The 13,528-nt window shown below is 33.6% G+C and overlaps 2 protein-coding genes across 2 annotated transcripts; both read right to left on the bottom strand.

Annotated features, from left to right (window-relative positions):
* Nucleotides 1-1,058: 1,058 nt before the first annotated feature.
* LOC130645879 (uncharacterized) lies at nucleotides 1,059-6,033 on the bottom strand. Its single transcript, XM_057452006.1, has 8 exons — nucleotides 5,873-6,033; nucleotides 4,940-5,522; nucleotides 4,578-4,769; nucleotides 4,242-4,480; nucleotides 3,464-3,717; nucleotides 3,114-3,170; nucleotides 2,690-2,959; nucleotides 1,059-1,948 (listed from the first exon to the last, which is right to left on the bottom strand). The coding sequence occupies exons 2-8, from the start codon at nucleotides 4,985-4,987 to the stop codon at nucleotides 1,689-1,691; spliced, it is 1,320 nt and encodes a 439-aa protein (XP_057307989.1). The 5' UTR covers nucleotides 4,988-5,522; nucleotides 5,873-6,033; the 3' UTR covers nucleotides 1,059-1,688.
* Nucleotides 5,271-12,233, bottom strand: LOC130646115 (regulator of G-protein signaling 22-like). Its single transcript, XM_057452254.1, has 13 exons — nucleotides 12,139-12,233; nucleotides 11,165-12,030; nucleotides 10,872-11,061; nucleotides 10,151-10,312; nucleotides 8,815-8,962; nucleotides 8,483-8,656; nucleotides 8,257-8,411; nucleotides 7,706-7,847; nucleotides 7,530-7,631; nucleotides 7,014-7,208; nucleotides 6,289-6,538; nucleotides 5,873-6,051; nucleotides 5,271-5,522 (listed from the first exon to the last, which is right to left on the bottom strand). The coding sequence occupies exons 2-13, from the start codon at nucleotides 12,000-12,002 to the stop codon at nucleotides 5,271-5,273; spliced, it is 2,787 nt and encodes a 928-aa protein (XP_057308237.1). The 5' UTR covers nucleotides 12,003-12,030; nucleotides 12,139-12,233.
* Between the last annotated feature and the right edge of the window lie 1,295 nt (nucleotides 12,234-13,528).

Here is a 13,528-nt window from a genome sequence, read left to right as displayed (position 1 = left end):
TCTTTCGAAAGCCACTTTGGTGCTGATACATGTTGCTTTTGGGAAGTTCAACTGGGAGGGATAGATGTGAGCCCTAAAAGCTGCTAAATTGGCTTGTTTATTAAAAATTAAACTTCTAAACATGTCTCATTTTATTTACAAAGTTCGTACATTCGGTTGCTTAACCATAATCTAACAAATACAATGATGAAGAATCATCGCGCTAGTAAATTGACAACAAAAAAACTACATTATTCGCGACGTTTCGGATGTTCACACACCCATTTTCAAGCAATCAAAAACGTACAATGTTCTCCTAAATATATACAAGTTTAACAGCAACCATAGTTACAGATTAAATACTAATTGTATAAATACAATGGAGCAGATCTAATGTTGTTATTCAACTGGGGACTATCCCGCATTATGAACAAACTCTCTTTAATCTCTAGCAAATACCGGTTGTTACCCCTAGAGAGTATACTAAAATCGTCGAACGAAGTTAGAAAAACTTTTTAAATCTACTTTGCATTGTTGTAAACTTTCTGTTGTTTTCAGAACTCACACTCGCTTATCTAAGTTCTTTAGATTTAAAGACCTGTTGCCCAAAGAATTAAAGTCAGGCGTCATTTACAAATATAAGTGCAGTGGCTGCAACGCCACTTATATAGGTGAGACGTCGCGTCATCTTAAGGTTCGGGCAAGCGAGCACCTCGGAGTGTCTCCCTTAACAGGTAAGAAATCAACCTCATCTAATTGCACGGCAATTAAAGATCGTCTTAAAGCCTGTCACACCACTTCATCTCTTGACGATTTTAGTATACTCTCTAGGGGTAACAACCGGTATTTGCTAGAGATTAAAGAGAGTTTGTTCATAATGCGGGATAGTCCCCAGTTGAATAACAACATTAGATCTGCTCCATTGTATTTATACAATTAGTATATAATCTAACAAAGTTAAAAATTCTACAAAACCATCCTTCTTTAAAATATATTATTTGTCATCATTAAAAATAATAAAAAATTATTTCCAACCATACCACGATTTTAGAAAGTCTCTTCGCTTCTACTAGTTTTAAGGTCAAATCCTGCTTTCTAGACTCTGTACGACTTCTGTTATATGTAGGTAAATTTTTAAATGTTTTAATTCTATCCGATACCATAAAATATTCCCCTGCCATAACACTTATGCGGCGTTTAAATGAATTTCACTTCGCGCTCTGTTGAGAAGCGTTGTATTGTCTACATGCGTGTAAAAACCTACCTTAAACACACCGAAATAAGTGCTACTGCACATACGCAGTTATTACTTGGTTGGTGTAAGAGACGGCTACGGTCTAAAATTTTACTTCAATTAAGACGAAGGAAACTTTCAACTCCACCTTAAAATTAAAAAAATATATACCATAATATTGATCTTTGATGTATAAATATATCTGAAAATAAATAGATGACACAATAAAAGCACTCTAAAATTTATACATAAAAATATTACAAAAATATACACATGATATATTACTATATAGTGAAATCTCATAAGGAAAATTTGTTCAATAAGAAAAGTTAGAGATAAATGAAAAAATAACAAATGACAAAAAAAACAAAGGCGATGTTCTATGAAGACATTTAGATAGAGACAGCCCACTGCATATTTCTTTGACTTTATTTACATAAAAAATAACATAACTTTCATCCAAATCTTTTATTTATCAGCACACAACAACATCCGCCATTATTTTTGGAGGTGGGCTTTCAACCCTAGGTCTTTCTTTCTCCATTTTTTTCAAAATGGTAGCAGTGCCAGCATTTCGTGGTAACCGTGGGTTTACAACATTTTTCACCGTTCTTTTAATAACATCCGATTTCGGATCACATGCATACTCAATCTTGGGAAACATCATCACATGTGTGGTTGTCGGAAGTGGAGCTGTAATACGGTTCAAAACTGAAGCATCTTTTAATGGTTTGCCTAAAAAAATTAAAATCGTTATTTACTGGTAAAATGAAAAAGATAGAGAGATTTCCTGAAGCTAGCAATCTGCGCAATTCTGGGCCAAAAGATATATTCGCGAAACTCAACACCTGTGCCAGTTTGCTTTGCTAAATAATAATTTTGGGCCTTTTTGATAGAAATTGGCATGATAAACCAAAAAGTATATAATGACTGACATCAAAATTATATATTTTGTAATCTTGATACAATTTTAGGCCAAAATCACTCCAAAAATTAACAATGCATTGTTTTCTACATGATTTGGCGTACAAAAATAAACATGCTGAATATAATGGCCCATTAAAAATATCGTTTTAAGGCGAAAATTTGTCTTCGTGTTAACAAAAATTGGCATAGTATGGAAAAAAATAGTAAGGATAATAATCAAGATGTTGATTTTGTGTCGCGTATTCCATTAATACCATTTTAGACCAAATAGGAAAATATTTCATGTTTTCACTCAACTAGTGGAATGATTTGCGACCAACAATCCAAGTTAATATTCTCTAAATTTCAAATTTTGCTATTTTTCTCTAAAGATACAGCAACGCATTAATTCTCTTGAAATTTTGTTTTCACAGAAGTTAACGGTTTCTGGTTTTCATATATACACTTGGATGCTTAGCAGAAGTGTGTTCAAAAACGTTCCTTTACAGTATTCAGGTTGAAGAAGAATAAACAAGAGGTATTTAGAAAATGAACCTCTGAACTATTTACCTTTTTCAGATTGCTCAAACTCTTTCAACAATTTTGCTGTCAATCGATTACCAGATTTCTTGCCCTCTTCTAAGACCTCTAGCTGACCACGTGTAAATTGATCGAAGTTCTTTTTCTCAGACTTACGAGCGCTTTTATCAAACCGAGATGTCGACTTTCCACAAGTACTGCTTTTTTGTAAATTTTGACTTTTGCGAGCAATGTTAAAATGCACGCTTGTTACTCTTGAAAGGCTTGGTTTAGATTCTCTGTTTGTGTTCTGCTCTAAACCTAAGAAAAATATAATAAATACGTACAGAATATTGAATAAAAACTTCTTGCGTTCGTTTTCCTCTAAAGCTAACAAACAGATTATAAACAGGAACAAAAAAAAATGACGAATTTCATTTTTGCAGACAAAAATATTGTACATAAACAGACTTACTGCATTCAAATAACTGACTCGTTTTGCGGTTGTTGTTGTTGTTGGATGAAGGCATCGCTAAATGTAAGAATGTATATCTTATTAGCATACATCCTGCGTAAAATTTGGTCTTTCAAATCATTCACAATAAGGAGATATTAACAAAATAACGTATACTTTTTGCGAGCGAAAAAAACGCTGAATTTAGTCCTACTAAATCAAGTTTTGATGGTTAGCTCGTTTTGTTCAATTATATATGTAAAAAATAATTTCTTTAGTTTTCTTTGCGACAAATATGTTAAAAAGTTTATCTACCTGCGAAAGTAATATTCGGGACATAAAAACAAACTTTTTTCCTCCTCTTTACTTACCATCCGAAGTAAATGTCGATTTGAAGGATTTTCTTGCCCCTGAAATGTCCGAAGTATTGTCACCAAGAGGTTTGTCTTTTAATAAATCTAACTTGTTTGATTCTGGAACGTCTTGTAGAGATATTCCTTCCTTCTTCATTCTTGCTTCCAACGACTTCAATTCAGTTTGAGCAATATATTTCGAGTAAGCGAACGAAGTGGTCAAGTGATCACTCTCTGCGTCGGCGTTCGATTCAATCGTCTTCGTCATGTAACTACAATAGATATAGTATTTCAATCTGTTTTATTGATCGAAATCTGACGTAACTCTAAAATTTTTTATTGATTTCGCTGTACCTTCAAATGAGTTTATTCGGTGTCCAAACCATACCAACTACGCATTAAAAGAAGCTACAATTTTTTAATTTAAAAAAAATAAGCACAACTCTTTGACTGATAGCCTTGTTGTAAAGCCTTTGCTTACGGCGATAAAGCCCCTGGGTTCAATCTCCGGCTGAGTCATACCAGAGATTATAAAAGTATGAATCGATCCTTTCTCCTTAGCGTTAAGAATGGGAACAAGATTGACATCTCAGGCAGTTGTCTAGTAGAGCTATTGCTGTGTTTGCACGCCGTCCGTAGCAGAAATAAGAGTTTAAAATGCACACGAACCCCTTTCGTTGATCGCAATACCAAAAGGAGCTAAGGACGCTACAATGAGTAGACAATTGTATTGAGGAATGTGTCTCTAAGGAAAAGCATAGAATATTTAATAATAATTATAATAATAATAACCCACCTAATCAAATCAGCAGGTTTTGATCTTTCTTTCGGTATATATTCTCGCTTCTTCTTCTTTTCATTTATCAACTTCGACAATCTTCTTCGCTCGATTAGCATTTTCTTTCTTGTGATGTCATCAGCATGCTGTTTTTGTAAATGTTGTAATGATTGAGCTGGACTTACTCCATCGTCTAATTGCGAGCGAAAGATGCTATACTCCTTCCAAAAATTATACAACAGCCTAAACACAGTCGCCTAAAAACAAAATTAAAGTTTTATTGTATATACTTGCAAAAAATATGAAAAAAGCATCCTGAAAAAAAAATATATGTTATAATAATAACTTTATTACCTGGGCTTCGCGAAACAAGTAGGGGCCACGCTGGGGCGGTCTTCCGCAAGCCTTGTCGTACAACCTCTCAGCTATTTCAATTGGTATGTCAACTTGTAACTCAGGTGGGAGGGATGATTTTATAAAAACATCAATGATAGTTTGAATTTTTTGTTTGATAAGCTTCCCTTCCACATGGTTGTGGCACAGCTCCTGAAAAAATTATAACTATTAAGTATCCGTGCTTGCAACTACAACTGTCGCGACACGACAAAAAAATGCCTTTACTTTCCTTTTCCTCCCTTCCCTTTCTTGTTTGCCATTTTTTTTTTCATTTCCCATCTAGCGCTACATCCAATTTAAAAAAAAAACAGTCAACTTACCTTATATTTTTGCACTTCCAACCAAAAGTTTAAATTGTTTTCCATCATGTCACCATGGATACTGATAAATCTTCGAAAAACTTCACGTTCACCGGGATCAGATAAAGCTTTGCGAAGCGCTGCTACATCACGACCTCCTGCGTTCCAACGGCTATTTAACAACTGAAAAAATAACAACTTTTTATTAAGAAGTACAAATTATGAAAAAAGGGATTAAATTTTAGACAAATGGCCCAACACTCATCAATGGTGAAAGAAAAAATGCTTTGATAAACCCCCAAGCCCTAAACTACCGCCCAGGAGTTTAATTAATGCATTAAATTGTACACAGTTAATTAAGGAGAACTACACTCACTCTCCATGCTTGTTCACTGCGTTGTAATTTTTTCTTCATAACTAAATCTTCAACAAGTTCAGCGACACAACTTTTCTTTTTCTTTCTTTCTTTATACTCCTTCGTTTCTTTGTACAACTTCATCCATCTTCGTTCAACACGAACGCGCGCGTATTTTTGAGTTTCAAGAATAACTGGACTACTTGGACGGGAAGGGAGAACCTTTACACCACCTGCGAGCTCTAAAATCTAAAATAAAATAAAAAGTTCATATCACCCCATAACAGTATCTGCTATAGTACCTGCAAGGTAGAAGGTACAAGAACTGTCACAGTTTCACAGTTTCATACAGATTTTACACCCCACTCATCGTTCTCTTTTGCACTTTATATTAATCAGAACCAGAATAAGTATTATTCAGGGAGAAAAGATCATGCTTAATTTCATTCAAAATATTCAGCGATAGCTTGTTTCGTCTCGAGCGAGCGTGTTCTTGCTAAAGGTTATGGCACACTGAATTTTTAGTGATCTTCAAACTGTATTTTTTAAGTACTCGAGTCGATCTCAAGATAAATAATTTTTTAAAAGGATAATTTTACCTGTTTTATAGCTTCTTTTGAAGCTGGTGAATTGCTACCGAAAAAATAACTTTTGTTCAACCACTTCTCGCGAATTTCGATACATAATCTATCTCGTTCTTCTTGTTCTTTGGCGGTAGTCGGTTGTGGCAAGCGTCTGAACAACTCCATGTCCGTCCACGCTGTTAAATCAATGATACCTTAAAAACAGAAAAATGAAAAATACATTATTTCAATAAATAAGTAATTACTTTAGCAAATAACAAAATGTCGGACAAAAGTGACAAAATGATGTATTAAAAGATTCATTTAAAGTCATTAAAAAAACGTAAACAGGAATTTTCAAAAATGGACGAAAGTGACAGTTTTTCTCTAGGTGGCGAATATTTTTGTCGACGTTAATTTTGTCCGAATACTAAAAAATGTTAACACGTCACCTTGTCTATGCCTGGATTCCAAAAAAGATTGAAAATATTCGAGCTCGGTTTTATTTTTTAGCAGGCCTTCAAAGTCAACACCATCTTGAGAGCTAGGAAATGGAGTGTCGACTTCATTAGGGGATATTTTGTCCTCCTCCTCATCACAACTTGTGACACTGGCATCAACAAGTTCGTCTGACGTCGAGTTATCCTCGTAACGCCATTTTTTATTTACTTCGATGTACTTTAACTCCTCTTCTGGTTTCAACTTAAATATTAAAAAATATAAATTAATTATCCGCATAACATAAGGCTAGTCTCTATATTCATACCCGTATTTTGTCTGTGTCTATATTGATACCCGCATTTTGGCTGTCTGTTCAAAATATAGCTTTTATTCCCGTGATTTTTCCGTAAATTTTTAGAAACCAGGGGGCTATCAAATCGAGAATTTACAAATTTGAATTACAATCCACCCTATAACATAGTAATGACACCCATCCAAGCAAATTTCATTACTTCTTGGTAACAGGGAGCAGGGATGTGCGAAATAGCGATGCAGGAAATACGTACGACGGGCGAAAATTTGAGGACCAGCGAACCTCTGGATTTTTTCACGGCTACCGATAAGTTGGTTTTCACGCTTTAGGACACTCTTTCTTTTACTAGTTAGACCTGATAATGACTTAAACTAACAATCTTCCATTTACAACCTTCCTTTTATGCTCATTAATAATATTTACCTGCTTATAGTTTAGCCTCTCTTTGATGCTTAACTGTAAGCACGGTTGAATAAGGATATCTAGCGCTCGTTGTTCAACACAATCAAACAAATCTTCGTATGGCGGATCCAACTGTTTAAATATCTTTGTTTGAACATCCACAGAACACTGCAAATCATGTTCGCTTTTTGATGTCACATACGCCGTGTAAATATACTGAACAGAAAAATTAATTTATTTTGCAACGAAGGGGGGCAGTTAAAAGGGTCTTGGGAAACTTTCATTGTCAATGAGATTTTTTTAGATAATGCTCTAAAGAAATATTTTCAATGAATCAATCGCTTTTATTATTAAATCTGGAAGTTATTCCGTTGTTTATTAAAAACATTACTAAAGAAGGGCTTTTGTTACAAATTTAAACTGACAAATTGAAATTTGAAAGAAATTTCGTCGCAAATAACCCTGAAAATCTGAAAAAGGGTGTTGCAAGTTAATCAGAAATTGAAAAGAAGAATCAGTGTGGAAAAATTCACTTACATTAGCTTTTCTTTTCACACAGAGAGGAGTAAAAACATCTGCGAAAAAGTGCTCAGTATACTCCTGCAACGCATGCCAAAACATATAACAGTCAAGCCAAAGCTAAAACAAACATAAACATTTTTTAAGAAATATTATTTCACATTCTCATAAAACCTTCTTAAACATGCGCATACTTTCACATTTTGCTGTTCCAGATATTTCAGGAAATAATTGCCAGTGTGTTTCTCATGTAACAAAACATCTACAAGAAAATCCATTTTTTTATCGTATTCTGTACTTCCGTTTAGATCTTCGTCCTCTTTAAAATTTGGTGTGCTAAACACAGCAATATATAGTTAAGTCAAAGCAGTTTTACATTGTGGAACTTATTTTAACGTTTGCCGTTATACGGATCAAATGGGACAGCATTACAGCGATAAAAATACGGCGTCATTAAACATTGGTACAATGCAACAAGCTATTAAAGAAATATGACATTAATTAAGCTTTGTAGATCAGTATTTTGACTATCTTATACCAGCTGCAGAAGTAAGAATGTTAGTCACGTTATTTCCTTGCCGCAAAAAAAACAACAAATGATGGCACTTGCAACGGCATTGCTAAACGTCGTTAACTTTCATGGCTGAATTATTGACATAAAGGTTGTCATTGCTACAACTGCAGAATGTTTTTTAAAGACAAAAAAAACAAGCAGAAATTAATTGATTGAGTAAAAGATACATACCTTTTTATATTCGATGCTGTCGAACTAAATGTTGGAATAGGTTGTATATAAAGACGAAAATTACTCTTGTGGTCATAATTTGAAGCATCATTATGAAAATACTTCGGCACGGGTGGTTTGAATCCGAAACCTCCGTCATGAAAACTTGATACAAGCTATGAAACATAAAAACAATTTCTCATCTGTTTTAACAACGTACCAAACAAAAAAGAATTACACTATTTACTTGTAACTGCTCGCTACCAGCGTTTGTTTGATGGGTTGATTTTGCTGACATCAGACGAGGGTAAGCAGATTTTACGCGCAGCATCTTTCTTGTGATACCGCTATCCAATCTTTCCACTTGATCTGTACAGAATATTCCAGAATCCGAATCAGTAAAGGAACCATTTAAACTGATCTAAATGTGAATCAAGATTCTGATGAAACCGTGTTTATAGACACACCTCATATTCACCGTGTTTTCAGAATAAAGAAAATAGTGTCCAGTGATAGCAAGCACGAAATTTCCATGAATTACAACCACAACACAAGCCTAAAATGTATTTTTAACTGTACCTTGCTTTCAGTTTTCAAGTGATTTACGCATGACATCGGTCTTTGAGCAAGCCTGTCACGTGACTCACGTCGCATTCGTTCATGATAACACAACTCATTATAATATTTCTTCTTTTCTTGATATTGATGATATGTGAAGCGTGGACACCTGTAACAAGATTTGGTCGAATGTTACACATCGTATGTGTACTGTACGTATGCACACAATACCTATACTATATGTATGCATAGTGTACCTATACTATATGTATGCATACTGTACCTTACTATATGTATGCATACTGTACCTGTACTATATGTATGCATATGTACCTAGACTATATGTATGCATACTGTACCTTACTATATGTATGCACACTGTACCTATACTATATGTATGCAATGTACCTATACTATATGTATGCATACTGTACCTATACTATATGTATGCACACTGTACCTATACTATATGTATGCATATGTACCTATACTATATGTATGCATACTGTACCTGTACTATATGTATGCATACTGTACCTATACTATATGTATGCATACTGTACCTATACTATATGTATGTATATGTACCTATACTATATGTATGCATATGTACCTATACTATATGTATGCATATGTACCTATACTATACTATATGTATGCATACTGTACCTATACTATATGTATGCATACTGTACCTGTACTATATGTAAGCACACTATACCTATACTATATGTATGCATATGTACCTATACTGTATGCATATGTACCTATACTATATGTATGCATATAGTACCTGTACTATATGTATGCATACTGTAGCTATACTATATTAGCGACTTTTCTTAGTTACTTTTGCACACTACATAAAGAAAATCTGAAAGATGAATATTGAAATTTTGCAGCATACATTTACTTTCCATGCTTAGGTTAGATTATTGTGCGTAGTTGCTCACGCTATTCAAAAGATTACATTGTATTTTAGTGGCACGTGACCTTGTGGTTACGGAGTTCGTTTCGTAATCACAAGGTCCGTGGTTCGGTTTACTAGGCATGTTTAGCAAGTGTCTTACCACAGCTAAGGGTTAACCCATGCCATGTGAAGGAAATTGGGTAGGTTATAGCGGTATGTATTTAATGTATACATTTAGAACAGATGACCCATATCAATAACAGTGTTTCCAACACTGAAGTGGCTATACCTCGCATAAATATTCGGGATAATAATATTTGTATTTCACTTAATCCTAGGGCATTAATTTTCATAAAATTATTTCAAAATTATCACATTACTCAAAACATTATTCTCATATGATGATAGCAACTACATAATCAAGAATAAGATGGTAACAGTACTTACCAGTATTTCAAAAGTGGATCAACAATTTTTTTTCTTATGAAAATCAACCTCTCCATACTAATCTCTGTAACATCAGTAAGTCCCCAACTTTTTCGAATCGCAGTAGGGACTTCATAAGGTGCTCCAGAACGTATAAATCGATCTTTCAAATTTCTCAACATTCTGTAACATGCAAAATATTGTTATTAGTTCGTATAAATTTTATAAGGCAGGTCACAAGGTCATGAACATGGTCTTTTGACAGGGTCTGACAATCCTGAATTTTTTTTGACCAGCATCAGTAACGATACATTAAAACTGTGAAAATACTTAAACAAAACACCAAAAGCATTTAAGTGTATACAAAGCCTACCCTAGACATTTTTACAAAAATACTTTCTTTTTCTTTTCATACCTTGCGATTTTTTCCTTTTTGTCATATTACATATTTTTCGTAATCCTAAACCTTTGAACAGGTTGCCTGCTACAATATTTTTCATTCTTCAAGCTCTTTCATACATAATTAGCTGGGTTTTTTCAAGATTTAGCTGTAATTTTTTGTCACATTTAAGAATTCTTAAGCACACTAGCTAAGGAAAACCTTAAGCACAATCAGGACGAAAGTTAAAAAGCTAAAAAAGTGGAATTGCCAAACATTGCATGGGAAAGGGAGTATTAACAAGATTCAATTTTCAGGTTCAGGACACAATCTGTCAATTTATACAAGACAAATAGCAGATACCTTTCTCTCTCTACTTGATCTAAATGTCTTGCTCTTTCAACATCTAACCAAAGCAACAAATTCTTTTCGCCAGGTGTTCCAAATAAAAATTCTTTAAACGCATCCAAGCCTTGCTTACATGATAAATTTAGAGGAAAACACAAGGGATATTTAAAAATACTTGCAGATAATTCATCAGATATCTTTTTTTCTAAGAAGAATGAGCAAATGTAAAATGTCGGTACTGTCAGAAATCAAATTATTAGAATCTTCATAGTAAATCACAAACAATGTTAAGAAGACAAGTGACTAACCATATTGAGTGTTGTGACGCTGATCTACAGCCAGCAATATTTCAGTGATATGTGCATCATCACAATCACTCAACACTTCACCCTGTTGTTCTGTCATACAAGATTTTACATCTTCCACTGATCTCCTATAAGTTAATTTATTCATAAAGTACTCAATCTTTTCTGCACTAAAGCCTCGATTAGTTTCATATATCAAAGGATTTAGATTGTCGTCAGGAAAAAAAAAGCAGTTGTCATTAATTTGAACGGAAATGTCACAGCTGGCAATGTTGGATGGTGTTGCTTCAACTACTATTTCATTATTGTCAAGTCTAATGCCACTAGAAGATTCAAGCGGCTTATTGTCTTCATCGAATTGTCCACCATAATGTTCATTATACTCTCCATTATACTCTCCATCCTCTTCTTCATCATATTCGGAATCTTTTTCTTCATCTACTTCTTCGACAAAACCTAAATCTGAATGTTGCCTGGCGAAATGTGGTTTAATACAGTATTTCTTTTTCCAGCTATCTATTGTCTCATCTACATACTTCCTCACGTCAGGTTTTATTTGTCTAACATTTTCGATTTTACTATTACCATCTTGGTTGCATTCTTCAACTTTCTTACCATCAAATACTTCGGATTCATTTTGTGTTATCCCTTCACTTAGTGAGTTTACATACAACTTCTGTTGCCACTTGGGTAAATTACTAATATCTTTACCATCTACATATGATGGTATTGTTAGTGACGCAGTCTCATCAGTAAGAGTTTGTATCAGCACACGATATAGCTGATCTCTCTGATGGGCTTGAACAATAGCTAAGTCCATCTTCACAAGCTGTGTATCCATCGCTTAGCAGCTTGTTTAAAAAAGCAACCTAAACGAAAAGGTAGAACAAATAATGACTAGAAATTGTAGCTTAAAAACTGTAAAATAAAAATTTAAATAAAATAAAAAGAAATTGAAGTTAAAATAAACTGCTTACTTGTGACTCTGATAATAACTTTGAAAGCTTATAATCAGCATATATTTCACTTTTTAAAAACAATGGGAAACGATTTTTTTTAACCCAATCCAAACCTTGCTGTTTGTCAAGAAACTAAAAAAAGGAACGTTAGAAGGGTTATTATGTCAGTACATGTAAAGATTTGGTAGTTTCTAGAGCATAGCCTGTAAGTATTGTATTTTGGCATGTTTTTGTATGGTGTAGCAGTGTAGCAATCAGAATCTCATTGCTATTACTTGCAAACATCGAAATCATTGATGTAGAGGGCAATCCTTTGTTGCTTGTGTAGAAACACGTTGTAAATGTAAAGCAATAATTTGTCTTATAACTTATTTCATTAAAAAAAACTATAGTGGATAACTACATGAAGTATGAGTTAGACAGTCATATCAGGATTGTTGCAGCAAGTTTAAGGTTAAAAAAGATTTGTAAACAATTATCAATGTAACTTGTGGGTAATGTAATGTGGGTAATGGGTAATATCAATGTAAATTATGCTAGTCTGTCAAATAAACTGCTGATATTTAAAACAACAAGCTGTCCACCATTTCACACAATGGGAAAATTCTACCTTCACATAGTAGCTTATTCTACTTCTGTTTTCATCTGTGTCACTCTTCGAAATGCTTTTTAACGAAGCTACCTGTTTTCCATCATTATCATTGACAAGAATATTTTTGAATTCTTCAAAACAACTACTAAATACGTTGTAAGTGAGACGTTGTGAAAAAGCCTGAAATAAAACGAGGTAAAATATATTTTCACATGTAGAGGAAATAAAGTCATTCACAAATCGAGGTTACGGTTTCACTTACTGGGAGAGATAGGAAATTGTTGAAATATTGTACGAAAACCAGATCCTCTGACAAAAAATACTCCTAAATTATATTAGAAAAATGTTAGTAATAAATTCTATAATAAGTAATCAAGTATCTGGAGTACTCATTTAAGATATTTATTTTCTATTTTCCTTCTTAATTTCTAGAATTCTTTAATATCAACATTATTAAGAAATGGTAAAAAAAAACAGAAAACAAGAAATTTTAGATAGAAACTCTCCACTAACTAGTCATCACTATTTTAAAAGACAAATATAAACCTTTTCTATGGAATTTCAGAGAGTGAATTAAAAAAACCTGCTTTTGAATTACTGGTGTCCTTTTTTTAAACTACAAAATGTTAAAAAATTGGCGTTCAACTAAGCCACAGGGAGTTTAAGAGCAGTGTAATATTTAATCTTATTGGGGAAGGCATACAAGACATAGTAAAAATTTAAAAGTGCACTTATTCAAGACAAGGTGTTAAATCAGCTATCTATGATAATACTCGCTGTCTGTCTGTATGTCAAAGTATACCAAGATTCTTCTCA

This window comes from Hydractinia symbiolongicarpus, chromosome 5 (assembly GCF_029227915.1).
Source record: "Hydractinia symbiolongicarpus strain clone_291-10 chromosome 5, HSymV2.1, whole genome shotgun sequence".
In the NCBI taxonomy this organism is placed as follows: Eukaryota; Metazoa; Cnidaria; class Hydrozoa; order Anthoathecata; family Hydractiniidae; genus Hydractinia; species Hydractinia symbiolongicarpus.
The sequence above is the reverse complement of the archived record's forward strand: the minus strand, read 5'-3'. Positions and strand labels throughout refer to the sequence as shown.